This window comes from Enhydra lutris, unplaced genomic scaffold (assembly GCF_002288905.1).
Source record: "Enhydra lutris kenyoni isolate GAN:26980312 unplaced genomic scaffold, ASM228890v2 scaffoldscaffold4, whole genome shotgun sequence".
NCBI classification, from domain to species: domain Eukaryota; kingdom Metazoa; phylum Chordata; class Mammalia; order Carnivora; family Mustelidae; genus Enhydra; species Enhydra lutris.
The window spans coordinates 19663565-19682532 of NW_019154088.1; the positions used below are offsets into that span (position 1 = coordinate 19663565).

An 18968-nucleotide genomic window follows, 5' to 3' on the forward strand; every position below is an offset into this window, starting at 1 on the left:
AAACTACATGTATCTTTTTTCTAGTTTATGTTGTTAACAATTTCAAATTGTAAAATCAATAGTAGGTGGTATTTTGTATTTTATAACATTTCTTCTTTCTGCTAAAATCAATTTTAATTTAGCTTAATTAAATGGATTGTGAGGAGTCATGAGTTAAAAAGTACAATTGTGAAAGAAGTTTAGGAAATCATTTATGTAGAATACTATGAACGGTTTAAGGACCAATCTTTTTTAAATCATAAAGGGACCTAATAGAAGAATTGCCTTTGCACCTGTTAGGTACAAGACCCTCATCAGAGCTTTCTTTCCTTATCCCATCGCATGGAGCCCTTTCCCTGTTTTAGAATACATGAACTTGACAAGAGTGTGCTTTCTGTTTCTATCAAGAAAGCAAAATGCCGGAATTTTAAACCGAGGACTCAAAACCTGGCCCTCTGTTCAGGAGTACAAGCCCATCTCTGGGAGAGAGAAAGGGGCCTTCTGCCTCCTGCAGGTCACCGCGCCCGCCTGATGGGTGTGAGCCAGCAACATCTAGACTTATTTAAACACAGTCATCAGCTTGGCCGGGTTACGTACTTTGTTTAAAAGTAGAGTTGTGTCTAAATTCATTATAGTTTTTTATTTTAATTGGGCATAATTAAATTTTTGTGTAACTTAAAATTTTGTGAAAGCTCATAGTCAAAAGCATGTAAATAGGCAAGCTGTTTTCTGCTCTGTAAAAGACATAGAGCCAGCTCTTGGTTATTTAAGAAAAAAGAAGGCTGTTATTAAACACGTGAAATCAAAGATGATAAACGTGATGGAATTTGCGTCTGAGGCACATGCAAAAAGGTCACTGAAACTGATGATTATTTTAAAGTAAGGGAGCATCTGGCCTGAGCAGGCATTAGCTGTAGCACTGCATTGTGAGAATTCGTGCGTGCTCCGCAGGATCGCAGAGATGGTCGTGACTCACCTCGTGATGCTTGCTATGAACTGTCCAGCCAGTAAGGGAAACTGTCCTTCATAAAGCTAATATTTATTACGTTTCCTTTCATCGTATACTGTTTTGTCCACATTGTGTAAAAGTAATCTCTCATGAGAAGAGTTTCTTCCTACTGCCCATGCTCACAGCATTCAAATGATCATGTGAACAGTGTATTCGTGCAGGCCACCTCCTGCACAGGCGGAGAGACGGGATTCGGACCTGGATTCCGGCGCTGTTTCAGGGCAGCCCCTGGAGCAGAAGATGGCAGAGCCATCCCAGCTGCAAGAGACAGGCAGGAAGAAATCGGGAGTATCCTGACACCAGAATTCAGGCCTGGCTGGATCACTTACAGGGAATAAAGGGAAGAATCCCATTTAAGAGTGGGGGATAGGTAGGTTGATTCTTTAAAGAAGAGTTTTTGAAATTGAATTACAAAGTGTCACCCCTTTGGCTTGGGCTGGACGGTGTACTTTAATGAGCCAGGCGGCATCTTGTGTCTCTGCTGCTAAGCCTTCTCCACGGGTGAATGCTTCCCTCGTAAGAATTGGTTGTCTTTATTTTTTTCTGAGTCAGTATCCAGTGTTTCACAGGGGCCAAAGATTGACTTTGCACTATTCCCTTTCAGTTAGAAACCACTGATACTCTTTTTTGAAGTTAGCAAGTATTTCTGTCTCTTCATACACAGCTTTGAAGATGTACTTGATTCTAGAGACTGCTCACCTGCCACAGGGTGGGGAGCGAGCACGCAGCAAGGGTCGTCATTACGCTAACAGCAAGGCCTCCTTGCTTGCTCTGTGCTGGAAGTCGGTGAATTGAGAAGTATGTTACCCCTTCTACCACAGGTGGTTGTTTAAATATAGGTCGGGGGTGCCCTACCTAGTATGTATATCGTACTTATGGGTAATATCTTTTTCATTTGACTTACCGAAGTATGAAGCAGTGTTTTGCTTGTACCATAACAGTTCGTTATAAAGTTAAAGAAAACATTTTTTTTTTATTTTATTTTTCATAAACATATAATATCTTTTTATCCCCAGGGGTACAGGTCTGTGAATCGCCAGGTTTACACACTTCACAGCACTCACCATAGCACATACCCTCCCCAATGTCCATAATCCCACCCCCCCACACCCCCCCATTAACCCTCAGTTTGTTTTGTGAGATTAAGAGTCACTTATGGTTTGTCAAGAAAACATTTTTTCATAATTATCTTTAAAGATGACCATTCATCCAATTGAATACAGGAAATCAAGAATTATAAGGGAGAAAACTGATGTTTACTTTGATCTTTAAGATTCTGGCACCTCTTAACCATTTAGTAACTTACAGTATTTCTACATAGCTTTAAAGTGCTGTAATAGGGGCACCTGGGTGGCTCAGTGGGTTAAAGCCTCTGCCTTCGGCTCGGGTCGTGATCTCAGGGTCCTGGGATCGAGCCCCATATCGGGCTCCTTGCTCAGTAGGAAGTCTGCTTCTCCCTCCCCCCTGCTACTCTCCCAGCTTGGGCTTTCTCTCACTCTCTGTCAAACAAATAAAACCTTAAAAAATTATTAAAAAAAAAAATGCTGTAATAATGGGCACCTGGGTGGCTCAGTGGGTTAAAGCCTCTGCCTTCGGCTCAGGTCATGATCCCAGGATCCTGGGATCAAGCCCCGCATCGGGCTCTCTGCTCAGCAGGGAGCCTGCTTCCCAAACCTCTCTCTGCCTGCCTCTCTGCCTACTTGTGATTTTAAATAAATAAATAAATAAATGTGTATTAGGGTTCTGAAATAGTCTTAATTTTTAAACCAAAGATTTTGTAAGGCCTTAAAACATTCTGTAGGCTAACCAATTTAAACATATCTGGTTATCAAATCAAAGAATACTCTTTGCACTTTTAAATTGCTCTTTTTAAAAATCTTTTAATTTCCCATTTTGTACAATTTTACATTCATATTTGTCTGAAATTGATTTTGCAAGTATGTCTACATGAAATTGTATGTATTGAAAAAAGCAATATTAATACTGATATTAAAATGCATTTTGGTGCTATAAACTTGTAGCTTAAATCTAGTAGAAGTCTTAAGTATACATAAAATACATTTCTTAAGGGTGCCTGTCATTTAGAAGACCAAATAAACATTGTGTTTAAAAAAAAAAAACAGCAGATTGTTAGAGTTCAAGGAGAATTATCTCATTAAATTGCCAATTCCTGTTATTTGAATGAAGTAACCCACACACTCATTTTGTGCAGTAGGTGCACTCTGGAAAAGTTAATGTAAATAGAACTTTGTAAATTGTTTTTTCTTTGACAGTATCTGATGTATTTTCACTGAAAAAGGGGATTCCATGGTATAATAAAAATTAGAAAAATGCTTTGATAAAATGTTAGTCCTGTTGTGCATTTCATTTAATCCTTGCTGCCATTAAAATGAGATTGATGAGGTGTCATAAAATCTGCTTTTTTGGGTTCTGTACTCGCAGGGCACATCTCCCTTGCCCTTACCTTTTGGTGTCAGGACGCACAGGCACCTCCCCACAGACCGGAGGGTGATATGCTCTCCCGGATCCCCAGCAGCTGCCATCCTCTGCGAGTTCAGTTTTGTCCCTTTGCCCCTTCATCACAGTGCCCCTTCACTCTTTTAAAACAACGTTTTTCTAATATTACTGATATAATTAACATATAACTGTATTAGCTGAAGGTAGGTAACATGATGTGACATACGTATATATCGCGAAATATCTACCCCAAGTTTAGTTAACATCCATCCCCTCACGCAGTTAAAAACAATGATTCTTCCTGCGGTGAGAACTTTTAGGATCTACTCTCTCAGCAACTTTCCAGATCTGTAATACGGCATTGTTAACTGGGGTCACCATGCTGTCCTCAGGGTTTAGGGTTTGTTCATCAAGCTTCTAGCTCTGACCACTTCCACGGTGTCTTCCATGCCCCACCCCTGCCTCGGGCAACCACCAGGCTATTCTAGGCCTGAGGTCAGTGTTTTTAGATAGTCAAATAAATGAGATCATACAGTATTTGTCTTTCTCTGGCTTAGTTCACTTAGTATAATGCCTTGACGGCCACTTCACTTGTGCATAGTATTAGCTGAACACAAGGCTCCCACGGGAACCAAATACACAATATACCAGAACCACTCCTGTTGCCCTTGGACAAGGGTTTGAGTTCTTGGTTCTAACCATCTATCAAACTGTCTTCACTGTCAGCTCTGACAAGTCATCTTTCTAGATCATTCTCACTGTAAGACTTGCTTACCAAAGAAATGCTTCACTATTTTTAAATTCAGAAAATGTATTTATAAGCAGAGTTTATATTTTTACATCATTGTAATTTGGTCCTTCTATTCTGCATTAGAATTTAGCTCCATAAGTCTTGTTACTCAAATATTACTGATATTAAATATACTGATAATTAAATAAAGCTTGATTCATAAGTGAAGTTTCTTTTGAAGACTATGTACTATAGGCATTTAGAACTTACATCATACTGAAATAATTTCAATAAAGTTTATCAAAAATTCTATAGACTTGAACTTCTTGAAATTTCCCATTAGTTCTTATGTTCTAAACTTTCTAACATAACCCTTCAGGGACAAGCTTATTTCCTGTAGTTATACTATCCCAGTCTGTTACATTAAGCCATATAAAATTGTCAATACTTGACCATCTTTACACTTAAAAATAATAATTTCCTATTGTTGAAATACCTTCGGGACTTGGTCTGGTCTGGCCATAAAAGTGAATTGACAGGGACGCCTGGGTGGCTCAGTTGGTTGAGCAGCTGCCTTCGGCTCAGGTCACGATCCCAGCGTCCTGGGATCAAGTCCCACATCGGGCTCCTTGCTCATCGGGGAGCCTGCTTCTCCCTCTGCCTCTGCCTGCCATTCTGTCTGCCTGTGCTCGCTCTCTCTCCCTCTCTCTCTCTGACAAATAAATAAAATCTTTAAAAAAAAAAAAAAAAAGTGAATTGACAAAAGCGAAGAAACAGAATCTTATGGACCTGACAACTGAGCCAATCCTGCCAATAAACTAAAGATGATTTTTATAGCAAAGCACTCTCTTACCAGTCACCCAAATCCACCAAGCAAAAGAGAAAATCTGTGAAATGTGTTCTAATGGGTTTGAGCAATCTTTTAGGGATAAGTGTCAGATAATTTAAAAATTTCAGAATTCTGAAACAGGGGAATGAAGACCTTCCCGTTGCATCTTTAATGTTGGCTGGCCTCCCAGGGATGGCTGTTGGGCTCACTCTCTCCTTCAGGTCTGGACGCCTGTCCTCTTTGGAGATCAGGAGGCTCAGGCCCTTGTACCGTCTGGCACCTCCAGCTCCTATGAGTCTGAGTGGCCCTGGGGAGACAGTGTCCTCATGTCCAGCAGAGTTGCCCCCTGCTCTTTTAGGGACCAAATGAGGGTGGCCAACCATATGTGGGTCCAATATCACCAAACAACTTTTGTCCTTCAAATGTGAAGCTTTCCAGGGCACCTGGGGGGCTCAGTCAGTTAAGCCTCCGCCTTTGGCTCAGGTCATGATTCCGGGATCCTAGGATTAAGCCCCGAATCAGGCTCTCTGCTCAGCAGGGAGCCTGCTTCTCCCTCTCACTCTGACAAATAAATGAATAAAAACTTCTTTAAAAGTGCTTTTTTTTTACTTGGGAGGAAAAAACTTTGGAGAGAGGTATTTCTTTTAATAAAGATTTTATTTACTTGAGAGAGCATGCAAGCAGGAGGGAGGGCAGAGGGAGAGTCACAAGCAGGCTCCACACCGAGTGCAGAGCCCGACACGGGGCTCGAACCCACTACCCTGAGATCATGACCTGAGCCGAAGGCAGAGACTTAACCAACTGAGCCACCAACGTGTCCCTGGATAGTCTTAAAGTTCTTTAAACCTCAGCTTCCAAGTCTGTAAAGTGGGACTAACAATATCTGCCTCCTGGTTATTCTGAGGATTAGAACTGGTAGGGCCGGCATGGTGCTTGGCAAAGCACTCGGCGTCCAGTGGTGTGCCTGTGCTGACACGACCACGGGGCCATGTGGTCAACAGAAAGTTTGTGCCATACCTATGGAAATGAACGACAATCCACAGATGGGCCGCAGACCCAGCTAAGCAGGAGAGGAGGACATCCTGAAGAGGCGATGCCTGACTTGAACTTTCAAAGCCCACCTCGGGACCCAGCCAGGAGGATGAGGTGGGGCAGAGCAGCCAAAATGCACAAAAACCCAAGACCCAGAATAGTTAGGGAAAAATGGATTTTCTGAAGTCACAGACTTGCTTCTGAACATTTTTTATTCACAACTAGGATTATGCAAAAGCGATTCAATTCATCATTTCAACCAAAACAAGTCATGTCATGATTGCTTTAAAGCAAACTGTTGGAAACAATATACATCTGTCTGTTGAATAATGGGTTTAGGAGTGCCAACTCTCTGCACAGTCGAAAAGCCGAGAATAACTTTTACCTCCCCAGAAACTTAACTGCTCATCGTTTACTGATGACCAGAAGCCTTATTGATAACACAGTTGATACATATTTTGCTTGTTAATGTATTATATATTCTTATAATAAAACAAGCTAGAGAAAATCTGTGAAAACCAAAAGGAAGAGAAAATACATTACAGCACCGTACCATATTTATAAAAAAAAAAAAAAAAAAAAGCTGTAAGTGGACCCACGCAGTTCAAACCGGTATTCCTCAAAGGTCAGTACAATGTATACTTGAGGGCACGTTTTATACTTTAGTCACTTTCTTCCTCTTCACCCCCTACTTTCCTCTTTCCGGAGGCCTCATCTTCTGAACAGATACGAAAGGGAAGATGTAAAAATTCAATATTGAATGTTTCTAGAAATTTTGTCTACCATTGTTTGAGCTATCTTCAATAAAATACTAGCAAACTAGGGCATCTGGGTGGCTCAGTGGGTTAAGCCGCTGCCTTCGACTCAGGTCATGATCTCAGGGTCCTGGGATCGAGCCCCGCATCGGGCTCTTTGCTCAGCAGGGAGCCTGCTTCTCTCTCTCTCTCTCTCTCTCTCTCTCTCTCTCTGTCTGACTCTCTGCCTACTTGTGATCTCTCTGTCAAATAAATAAATAAAATCTTAAAAAAAAAAAACTAGCAAACTGAATCTAAAAATGTATTTTAAAAAAATCATTCACCAACTGACCAAGTGGAGGTTCAATATTTGCAAGTCAGTCGGGGCTTCTGGGTGGCTCAGTCATTAAGCGTCTGCCTTCGGCTCAGGTCATGATCCCAGGGTTCTGGGATCAAGCCCCGCATTGGACTCCCTGCTCAGCCAGGAGCCTGCTTCTCCCTCTGCCTAACTCTCATGAATAAATCTTTTTTAAAAAATTAAAATTAAAAAATAAAGTGGTTCTGAGCTGATGGGGGAGCCAGCCCTTCACATTAGAAGACCACCCCAAAGCAGCAACCCATGTCCACAGACACTAGCCGGTTGGGCCCCACAAATCAGGGCTTCTCCTGGGCAACGATCAGGGCAGGAGGGACACTTCCTCCTCACTCTACACTGGCTGACATTTCAGTCATATTACTTGAAATATGTTTCCCTGCTTCCTCAGTATTTCACTTCTTTTAAAGCCTGTATTTTTCTGTAGTTTTCTTCTTTTTGTTTTGTTGTTGTTGTGTTTTACAATTTTATTTATTTGAGAGATAGAAGAGAGCATGAGTGGGGAGAGGGAGAAGCCGGCCACCCACCCGGCAGGAAGCCCAACAAGGGCCTCGATCCAAGGACCCCGGGATCATAACCTGAGCCGAAGGCAGACACTAAATGGAATGAGCCACCCAGGTGCCCCCAACATCCTTAAAATTTTGATGAGAAGGTATATATAACTTTCAGACATGCTTAAATGACTTCAATTTGAGAGGTTTTGTTCTGAGAGAGAGTCATCACTTTTTAACACCCAACAGGTTTTATGCACATATTAAAAACTACAAAGTTTAGGGGCGCCTGGGTGGCTCAGTAGGTTAAGCCTCTACCTTGGGCTCAGGTCATGATCTCAGGATCCTGGGATTGAGCCCCATATCCAGCTCTCTGCTCAGCGGGGAGCATGCTTCCTGCCCCCCCCCCCCGCCTGCCTCTCTGCCTACTTGTGATCTCTGTCAAATAAATAAAATCTTTAAACAAAACAAAACAAAAAACTACAACATTTAAATACCACATCAATTACACAAGAAGGCAAACCGCTCATTACATGTTTTCCTCCACAAGGACAAAAATTATTTAATTGTTTTATTTTGGGGGTGCCTTATTTTCCTAGCTAAGCTTTTCTGTGGGAAAATGGCCCTAAGAAAAACAGTAAAAATACAAGTCCTCTGTACTGTTATCCTCACTAAATCCCAGCGGGACAGGGAATAAAAGCCCACCAACCTCTGCAGCCCTCAGAAGACATGTTACCTCCATGCCCAGCTAACCTTGGAGCTCCCCTTGGTAATGGTTTTTAATGGCTTCAGCGCCTTCCTCCTCCTCCTCACAGGCACTGCTGGGGTCCTGGCAGGGGACACTCAGCCCCTGCTGGTTCTGCTTCTCCCACAGGTGGATTGTCTCATGAGTAGAAGCCCTCAATCGTTCTTCTTTCTGTAAAGAAGCAAACCTTTTTAACTGAAAAAATGAACTACCTTTCTGCCCACTTGAACTTAGATTTACTACATTTCTTGTCTTCAGAAAACCGTTCTCCCCATGCCACACCCGTTACCTCACACCGTGATCACTCAGTGCAGTTGAGTTCCAGGTGTGCAGGCATCACGGGGTGAAGGGGCAGAAAGCTCCCTCGTGCTAGCCACTCGATCACACTGGGCACACACGTGGCCTCGGGAGCTGCAGCGTCCCCCGTGCTGCCAGGCAGAGCCCAGAGAGCAGCCCGAGGAACCTCAGCCCAGTGGACACCTGAGGGAGGCTGTGTCTGCTGACCCGAGACAGACACCCAGCGTGCTCGGGCTCCACCGAACTACAGTGGTGCGCAGACGGTCCTGTCTGGGCCCCAGAGCTTCCTCACAGCTCCTGATGACAGGACGGGGAGGCGCTGGTAGGGGAGGATCCCTGAGCCCCAAAGCAGAACAGTCACACGCATCCTCCACCTGGCCGTCCACACACTGGGGTTCACAAGGCAGAGCTGGTGTCGAGAGAGTCAGGAACGTCTTTTTGACCTTCCTAGCTATCTGGCTAACAAAGTTTTACGATAGCTGTCAAAGGTTACATTTTCTAAATTACCAGATTTCCCCTGAAATCTCATAAACTGAACAGAGAACACGAGTGTCTGGTTTGCGGCATCTTACCGTGGCCACTGACATGCCACACTTGGGTTGAAGCTGGCTCCCTGATAGGAGCAAGATAAAATGGTTGTGGTCACACAAAATTGTGAATTAATATTCTGGAAAGTACAGCTCTTAATACCCAAAAAATCCCAGGATAAAGCTTAACCGACGTACTTTAATCATCTCTGTGCGCTGGCATTCAGGGTCACGGCCAGCCATTGGTAAGATTCTAATCCTCTGGGTCTTCGAGCATCTCTTCTCAAGCGGCAGGGTCATCTTCCTGTGTGTGGCACAGTCTGTAGAGTGAGGTCTGCTGGGAGACAAGAATGCCTCACTGTAGACTAAGAACAGTCAGAGGCGATAGTATCAATGCACAGACAGCCATGGACAGTGACCACTACCCCTTCAGGCCACGGGTCCTGGCACTCTGAGCCTCCTCACTCTCTGCTTCCTCCCTCTGTCCCATCTCCAGGGAATGCTGATGGGGCGAAGTGCAAGTGGAGGAAGGAGGAGAGAGGACGTAAGGTCAAAGGCTTTTTCCAAAGAAACAACCCCACCCCAACCCCCCCACCCCTACCCCGCAACCTGCCCCAGAGGACATTCAGAGAGAGAAGAAGGGACAGGAAATCTCAGTTCTGTAAAGGTGGTGCAGAGGCCAGAAGTCCTGATTCAAGAATGAAACAGGCATCCCTCCATCTGAATATGATTAGAAGGAAGATCAAAGCAAGAAGGCCTCAGGACAGCGCTGGACTGGGAGTCCCTGGTGCAGAAAGCAGTACGTCATATCAGAACGAAGAAAGGGAGGTCCTTAGGAGAGCGTCCCTGAGACTGGAGGGAGATGGGACGTATGGAATGTGAAACACCGAGCACAATGGAAAAAAGCAACCCACAGAATCCTTTGTCTCTTACACTTCCATTCGAGAAAGCCCAGGAAGAGGCTGGATTTGAACAGTATTTATTACACCAGGTCTCTGCACCGCATGACATCGTACGTATTACTTGACTTAACGGACACTCATCCCTGTGAAGTCAATATTATCTCCATATTATAGATAAGGAAACTAAAAACTAGAGTGAGGGGCGCTTGGGTGCCTCACTCAGTTAAGCTTCTACCGTAGGCTCAACTCATCGATCCCAGCATCCTGGGGTCGAGCCCCACATTGGGCTCCATGCTCAGTGGGGAGCCTGCTTCTCCCTCTTCCTCTGCCTGCCACTCCCCCTGCTTGTGCTCTCTCAAATAAATAAATTTCTCAAAAAAAAATTATAAAGTTGTGTGACCATTATTACAATCTGATTTATTTATTTATAAAGGTTTTATTTATTTGGGAGCAAGAGGGAGAACACAAGTTGGGGTGGGAAGAACAGAAAGAGAGGGAGAAGAAGGCTCCCTGATGAGCAAGGAGTCCCACAAGGGACTTGATCCCAGAACCTGACCATCATGACCTGAGCCGAAGGCAGACACTTAACCAACTGAGCCACCCAGGCACCCCTACAATCTGATTTTAGAACATTTCCATGACCTCAAAAAGAAACCTTGTGCACACTGTTAGTTGGCTAAATGTCCCACTTGGAGGAGAGCTGCATGAAGGACAACAGCACGGGGTCCTTAGAGGAAGGCATGTGCAGGAACAGAGCCAGTAGCATCCAGTGAAAAGGCTGGATATGGAGTACCCATCGGCTTGGGGTCGAGCCGCAGCCCCTGTGGTCATCTCGCCCTTTTCTCTACCGTGTGCACACATCAACAGCAGGCTCATGCTTGGCCAGCCTCCCAGCTAAATTCCACGGAAGGCAAAGGACATGGGCCAGCTGAGCACCGAAGACCAGTCTCCTAGGCCTCCTATCAGGTGCACTGAGCAATGTGAATTCATTCACTGGTCTTTTGGTTTATACGGGGGTCTTGGGTTGGTTTTGACAGCGTGGACTGGCTCCCTGAGAAACAGCGATCTGTGGTAGAGGTGACCCAAACGACGCGCCTGGTGAGCTGCACCTTGAAATCATGTCTGTCAGAGCTGAGTCAGGCTTTCTGCACGACTCTCCGCCTTGCTGCTCGTTAACTACCAGTAACAACTGGTCAGCATGAACAGTTACCTAAAGGTGAGCTTGGATTTAAACACAGCTTGTCCCCGTAGACCAGTGTCTTCTCGAACGAACAGGTGGTTGTGGTTGCCCTGCACTGGGGCTTTGTAGACATCAAACACTTCACTGCCTAGATGCAGGGAGAGGCTGCAAACGAGAAACCGTTCAGACTGGGGTGGACATTCGACAAAGCCCACAGTTTCCATTCTCCCCTATAGGCTTTACTTAAAATGCTGTGGAACCGTGTCCTGAATTCATGAGAAAAACAGAGGTACTGTAAATAACGTATTCCCTTTTAAAGCCAGAGGTGGTAAAATTCATCCTTCAACTTGAAATATAATTGTTTCGTCATTTTCCCAATCTCTACCACTTCATAAGACAGAAACACTTTGTTCCCAAAATACCAGTGTGTACTGCCCAATAGTAGCTCCTGTAAGCGAGCTAGCATTAGCTTTCCCCCCAGAAGGCTGCTACCATGAATCTGATCACACCCTGGGCCCACTTCTAAGGTGTCATCTCCGAGGCCTAGATTTGTTTAATTCTTTCATGGAAGATGGCCCCAAAGTAAGGTCCTGCACAGAGAACCCCGTTCTTCCCAGGCATCCCTCTGGGTCTTCCAGGGCCCTCCGGGCATCATGGGCTCACCTCCCATCTGACCACTTGACCACCCGAGCGTTGCTTTCCTTAATTTCATTTCCTTCCTCGTCCCGGCGTTTCCTCCATCTTATCGTATTTTCTACCTGGTTCAAAACACAAAGGCATTAGAAAACCAAGGTAACAACTGCGTGTTCTTTTTCCCTCCAGTGACTTACAATCATGTGCCAAGAGTTGGTATGTAGTGCTAAGGAAGCTCACAAGAGAACTAGTGCATTAGGCAATGCTGAAACCCTCCCGCTACAAATACCGAGAGATACTGGTTAAACTATTTTGTTTAAATCTTTTGCAAGCTCATGGCAGTGGAAGCAGAATCCAAGTATAACACAGGATGGAGGGATTACCACACACACCAGGAGCTCCAAAGATGCAAGGGTGAGGCTTTGGGTCCACATGGGATAGACAGTTAAAATGGAGACCTGTGCCTACCGCAAGTACACCTGAAGGGCTGTGAACCCAACAAAAGAGGGACTAGTAAGCCTGACCTAGTAAGACAGGGAAGTCCTGGGCATTAAATGAAAAATTAAAAGATAAAAGAATATAAAGTTAAGAAATCAACAATTTCAACTTGAGACTTCCACTTTGCCCTGTTTTTTAGTTCAAATGTGTCCTACCCATATAGGAGGCAACTCCAAATCACAAAGGTAGCATAAAAATTGGTTCTGCCCCCACAGAAGCTCATCTCCACCTGAAGCAAGAAGACAAGAGCCCTGTGAAAACACCACAGTGTCCTGCCATCCCAGGTCTTCTTGAGAGGAACCGCCTGCAGACAAGGCCTCTCTTTGTGCGTAGTTGGAATCCCATAGAGAGCCCGAGAATGCTACTGAGGAAGCTACAAGGACCTACCCACTATATAATGCAGAGGCAGTTCATATACCTAAAAATACTTATCCTAAAGGAAGTAGCTAACAATTTTCAAGAATTTTTATCATTACTTCCATTGAAAAATTATAACTGGGAGAAAAAGTTTAGAAAAGTGAGAATTACAGGGATTTTTAAAAAAGGGTATGTAACTTCTCCCCTAAAAATATTCTCAAAAGACATTTCAGTCCTTGTTCTAAAGAGTAAACATAAAAGATCATTTCATAATCTCGTCTCAAATAATTACCTCTGTTTTACTTAACAAAAAACTTGAAAAGAAAAAGAAAAAGGAATCAAATATAGAATAGTACCTTTAATCTTAACCTGGTTCTATCTTCCTCGTCAAGCACTTTCTCACCTTCAAATTCATCTTCGTAATACTGAGGATCGAAAGGTCTAAAAACCATTTTTTAATCTCATGTTAGCCATTTTTGTAATGAATATTATTAATGCTTATAAAATAATCATCTTTACAACATGCACCAATATGTTAAAAGTCACAGAGACAACTTCACGTAATATTTCAAGAAAGTATGCAAATTAGTGTACTTTCTTGAAATCTGATTTTAAAATATCGGAAATAAAATCCAAGTGTGACTAACAATTCCAAGCCTTGTTTGAGGAAATAGGTCTTCTAAAATATAAATAAGACATGGTCTTCTCTTTCTACTTTTTTTTTTTTAAAGTATCCTGCTAATTACTCAAGAGCTTATACACATGAACCTTCACAAAAAATACCCATCAATACTATTTTGTTGTCCAAAATCATTGTCTCTTCTAGTCATAGTGACTTTTGCACTGAACATTTATGATTTCTCTAGCAAACTTTCTCCACCTCATTTTCTGATTTTTCAGCTTTACACTAGTGAAAAACACCTTTGTTAGCTGTCATGTTGGTTTATTTGTAAGTGCCAAATGCTAGAAGAATCATTCACATTAGAATTCTCACATGAGGGACACCTGGGTGTCTGAGTCAGTTGGTCAGGCATCTGCTTTCAGCTCAGGTACTAATCCCGAGGTCCCAGGATTAAATACCGAATCAGGCTCCCCACTCATCAGGGAGTCTGCTTCTCCCTCTGACCCTCCCCTCTCTGGTGCACTCTCTAATAAATAAATAAAATCTTTAGGGACACCTGGGTGGGGGTCAGTCGGTTAAGCATCTGCCTTCAGCTCAGGTCATGTTCCCAGAGTCCTGGGATGGAGACCTGCATCAGGGTCCCTGCTCAGCAGGGAGCCTGCTTCTCCTTTTGCCTGCTGCTCCCCCTGCTTGTGCTCGCTCACTCTCTGACAAATAAATAAATAAAATCTTAATAAAATAAAAGCTTTAAAAATAAAATAAAATAAAATCTCACAGCAGTAACTCATCATTTTTTACCACAGCACATCCTAAATTTACTTTTCCAGAGGTATATGAGGAATCTCCCATCTTTATAACTACCCAACTTCTGATAAGAAAAAACATTTACATCGCACATATTTTAAATTAATATCTTGGAAAAAAAACTTTAATCAGTCCTCTTACTTGGGTTCTATGCTGAGAAATTTAGGTAGTTTAACAAAGTACAATTCATTTCCTAAATCAGAGTTGATATTGGGGATTTCTACTTCTATTCTGGTTTCAGAAATCCGCTCTTCCTCCTGTTGGTCCTGAGGCACTCCACGTTCATCCTAAGAGAGGAATCAGGATGTGAGAGCTTGAAGTGAAACTGAAAATGCTCTAGCTCTTCTAGAGTACTAGGAGATACAGATGTGACTGAAAATAAATTCAGATACCACTTCAGAAACAAAAGCGTTAGCAACCCCTCCAGGCCTCTCCCTAAGATTTCATCCTCTCCCCCAAAAATATCACCATGGGAAACAATATCTGTTAGCCTGCATTACTAGAAAAAATATCAATTTTGTCGACATATCTGGTTTGCATAAGACATTAAATGACAGAACTGTGAAGATGTACAATCCCCCAGTACGAAGTAACTTTAAAATCAGAGAAGAAAGTTAAATAGCACATGACTTCTGGCACAGGTTTGTGTTAGGAAAAACTTAAATCAGAGATGCCTGGGTGGCTCATTTCGTTAAGCGTCTTCCTTAGGCTCAGGTCATGATCCCAGGATCCTTGCTCAGCAGGGAGCCTGCTTCTTCTGCATGCCCCTCCCCCTGCTTGTTTTCTCTCTCTCTCCCTCTAGGTCTCTGACAAATAAATAAAATCTTTAAAATCTTAAAAAAAAAAAAAAAAAGAAAAAGAAAGGAAGGAAGGAAGGAAGAAAAGAAAAGGAAAACTTAAATCAAGGGGCACCCTGGGTGGCTCAGTCGTTAAGTGTCTGCCTTCAGCTCAGGTTGTGATCCCAAGGTCCTGGGATCGAGCCCGCATCAGGCTCCCTGCTCAGCAGGGAGTCTGCTTCTTCCTCTCCTCCCTGCTCATGCTCTCACTATCTCCATCTATCTCTCTCAAATAAATAAATAAAATCTTTAAAAATAAAGAAATAAAGAAATAAAGAAAAGAAAAGAAAAACTTAAAGGTTTTCAAATTATGAGTCTTCACAGTTTAGCCCCAAAGTTTGGCATCAACCTCATTCTGAGCAATTCTTTTTTAAGATTTTATTTATTCATTCGACAGAGAGGGATCACAAGTAGGCAGAGAGGCAGACAGAGAGAGAGAGAGGAGGAAGCAGGCTCCCCACCAAGGAGAGAGCCTGATGCGGGGCTCGATCCCAGGACCCCGGGATCATGACCTGAGCCGAAGGCAGAGGCTTTAACCCTCTGAGCCACCCAGGCGCCCCCATTCTGAGCAATTCTTTCTGTACCTGCAAATATCCACAATTCCCAACATAACTGAGAAAGTCACCCATTCCTCAGGTGTTTCAGACCACTACTCAATTATCAATATCCTTTCTCCATAGAAACCAGACACTTCAGCTTTTGAAGCTTTCTTTTTACTTTGAGCAATGGGACCTGTTGAGGTTAGTGATTATACTCACAGCAGGCTGCCCTGGAATCGATTGTTCACTGTCCCCATCGCTCTCTGAAGAAATGTCATCTATGTCTCCAAACAGATCCATGGTCCTACTGTGACCTTCAATGCCGGGAGAAAAACACACAGTATTAATTTCTCTGAGGTTCTTCATAGGGTTTTTAGCCCGTCACTTCAACACTGTCCAAAGATTCAGAAACCAAATCTCCACAAAGCCAACCTTGAATTTGCTCTCTGAGCCTTGCCCCCAGAAGCCTGACAAGTATCTATGGAGACAAGGAAGGTGGCCAATTTGGTTGGCGGAAGGCATAGCTGCTGTGATAGGCAGCTTTCAACACAGTTCCCAGTGGTTCCTGCCTCTGAGAGTCCTGCCCTTGCAGTCTCCTCCAACATGTGTCACAGTTGATCTATGTGATCAATAGAATACTACCTCACTTTTAAGGCGAGGCCATGACATTGTGGCTTTTCCACCTCCTTCTTTCTCTCCTTAGCTCACTGCTCTGGAGAAGCCAGCTGCCATGACGTGAAGACACTCAAACTGCTAAGGAGAGGCTCATGGGGCAACTAACTGAGGCCGCCTGCCAAGAACATGAGTGAGCCATCTTAGAAACAGATCATTCTGTCCCAGGCAAGCCTGTAGATAAAGGATTCTCAGCCAACATCTTGACTGGAGCTTCATCAAAGACCATGAGCCACAGCTACCCTGCTAAACCAGTCATGACCCTCAGAAATTATGGAATATTAGATGTTATTTTCATTTGGCCTTCCCAGGGTAGAAGCTGAGTAGCTAGAGGTGAGGGGTGGTATGCAGGTCACACAAGGTATGTTTAATCCAACAGTTTTATCTCCCTAAGCCTTTGGATTCCCTCCACATAATGCCAGGGAAGCTTCATTACAAGTAGGCCACCAGTAGGTTGTAGCTAACAGCTCTGGAGCCATGTCCTGCTGTATGTGTTAACACATCAGATCCTGAATATGTAAGTGCCCCAAACCAGTCCATTTGGCCAAAGCTATTGTTATAGTCTGTCCTTCATCTCACATTCCTAGAACATAGTTCCACAGTATTCCCTTCGGCTTTTCCCTTTATCAGCAAAACCTTGTAGTTCTTCTGGCATATAAACATTTCTTCTTCAGCTAGGAGTTCGTGCTTTGTCAGAGTAGGATGAGATCCTAGTGATGGGTTGACTGGTAGCAAGTGGGGCAAACAGCATGCAGTTGGCTGAGTCTTGAGGAGAATGGAAACTGCCACAGCTAACATTATTACCGTGTTTTCAAGAAAGGAAAGACCAGGTTCCTCAGACACAGGGAAGCAAACTGCTTCTCACAGGCACAGAGTGACTAGCAAATTGAGTTTTCCTGTTTCATCGGAGTCCAAAGAGACATCCCACCCTTAGCTTCTTTCTCTAGCAATGTCATTTCACATGAGAGACTTCGAGAGGTTATGAATTCAACTAATGTTGCAATTCTGCAACCGCCCAAGTGAGTGTTTAATATTCAGCTACCTCAGCCCTCTGCCTCGGAGACAGGAGATTCGTTTAAGGCTGTGAGGAAAGCTCACTGGTTCTCTGGCCCTAACCTGAACTGAATGTTTAAAGACCTAAGCTTATAATATTCTTCCATAAGTGCTCCAGGGCACTCCGAAGTATCCACCCCTCACCACAGTCCGCAGTATCGTCACTATGCCCAACAAGTCTAACAGCCACTTGAGCCCTCAACCAGAGGGGTGATCGGATGCACCATGCCACCAATCAGGCGTTACCAGCATCCCGTTTCATTGGCGAGGAGCTCAGACCTGCATTCAAACACAAACTCATCTACAAATCACATCTTTGAGGATTTCTCTCCTGGACTACCCAGTCAGGTCCAAGTTGGGGAACAGAAAACACACCAGCAGTCTATACAGATAGAACTAAAATTTTAAAAATATTTTTTTACTTAGGTTTCCACCTCTAGAAATGAGGGAACAAAGGAAGAGGTGGAATTATTAAACGTAAAAACTTAACAGTATGGAGCTGAAACTCATACCTGAGGAAGCGAAGTGTCCAGCTGGCACTGATGCCTTGGGCGGGGCAGGGCGGGGAGATACAATGAAGCTGGCTCTCCAAGTGCTGGTAAAGCTGCAAACTGGATGAGCTGCTGTGGGAAGGTACTGCCTCTGCTGAGGTGAAGGTGTTTGTGGGCCCCCTTAGAAAAACTGCAAGTTGACAGGAAGCTTCCAGAAAGTTCCATAAATAAACAGGAAGGAGCAATCTCTTCTTTGTTATTCAGTCTTCCAGTCTCCCTCCAGCGCCCCCTAACAGGGGGCAGCTGGCAAAGATGAGATGTGCTTGCAGAATCTTGGCCCCAGCACCACCAAACTTGGTAAAAAAGGGTGGGTTTGGAGATGAAAAGACAAGAGCTTAATAACGAATACACGTTCTACTAGTTAAAAAAACAAAAAACAAAGTATATTGCCTTAAAAAGGACAGGCAGAATGAAGGCTCTTAAAAGCCAGGCATAGGGGCGCCTGGGTGGCTCAGTGGGTTAAGTCTCTGCCTTCGGCTCAGGTCATGATCTCAGGGTCCTGGGATCGAGTCCCGCATTGGGCTCTCTGCTCAGCAGGGTGCCTCCTTCCCTCTCTCTGTCTCTCTGCCTGCCTCTCTACTTGTGATCTCTCTCTGTCAAATAAATAAATAAAATATTAAAAAAAAAAAAAAAAGCCAGGCATAGTTTTAACAATTTGTTAAACCAAGAAACAGCAAGAGACTGAAGGTTTTGGTGTTAGGGAAGTGGCACATGAGGAAAAAAAAAAAAAAGCAAAGTGGCACCTTGGTGATTTAGGACCTTCTTTTTCTTTTTTTTTTTTTAAGATTTTATTTATTTATTTGACAGAGATCACAAGTAGACAGAGAGGCAGGCAGAGAGAGAGAGAGAGAGAGGGAAGCAGGCTCCCTGCTGAGCAGAGAGCCTGATGCGGGACTCGATCCCAGGACCCTGAGATCATGACCTGAGCCGAAGGCAGCGGCTTAACCCACTGAGCCACCCAGGCGCCCCAGGACCTTCTTTTTCGATGTCACTTTTCCTTCTCTGTAGTCAGGTTTCAGGTAAGCCTCCCACAACCAGCACTCCCAGACTGTACCAACAGCACTAGAAAGGAAGTTGGGTAGAATCCATTCATAAGGGGAAGATTAATTAGTCTATGT

At 43.8% G+C, this 18968-nt stretch overlaps 1 protein-coding gene across 1 annotated transcript; it reads right to left on the reverse strand.

Moving 5' to 3' along the window:
• Positions 1-6667: 6667 nt before the first annotated feature.
• Positions 6668-18047, reverse strand: LOC111140117 (RNA polymerase-associated protein LEO1-like). The gene is made up of 9 exons (XM_022492493.1): positions 17812-18047; positions 15794-15888; positions 14341-14486; positions 13130-13214; positions 11949-12043; positions 11316-11450; positions 9402-9537; positions 8388-8550; positions 6668-6754 (listed from the first exon to the last, which is right to left on the reverse strand). Exons 2-9 carry the CDS (start codon positions 15872-15874, stop codon positions 6699-6701), a joined length of 897 nt encoding a protein of 298 aa, XP_022348201.1. The 5' UTR covers positions 15875-15888; positions 17812-18047; the 3' UTR covers positions 6668-6698.
• Between the last annotated feature and the right edge of the window lie 921 nt (positions 18048-18968).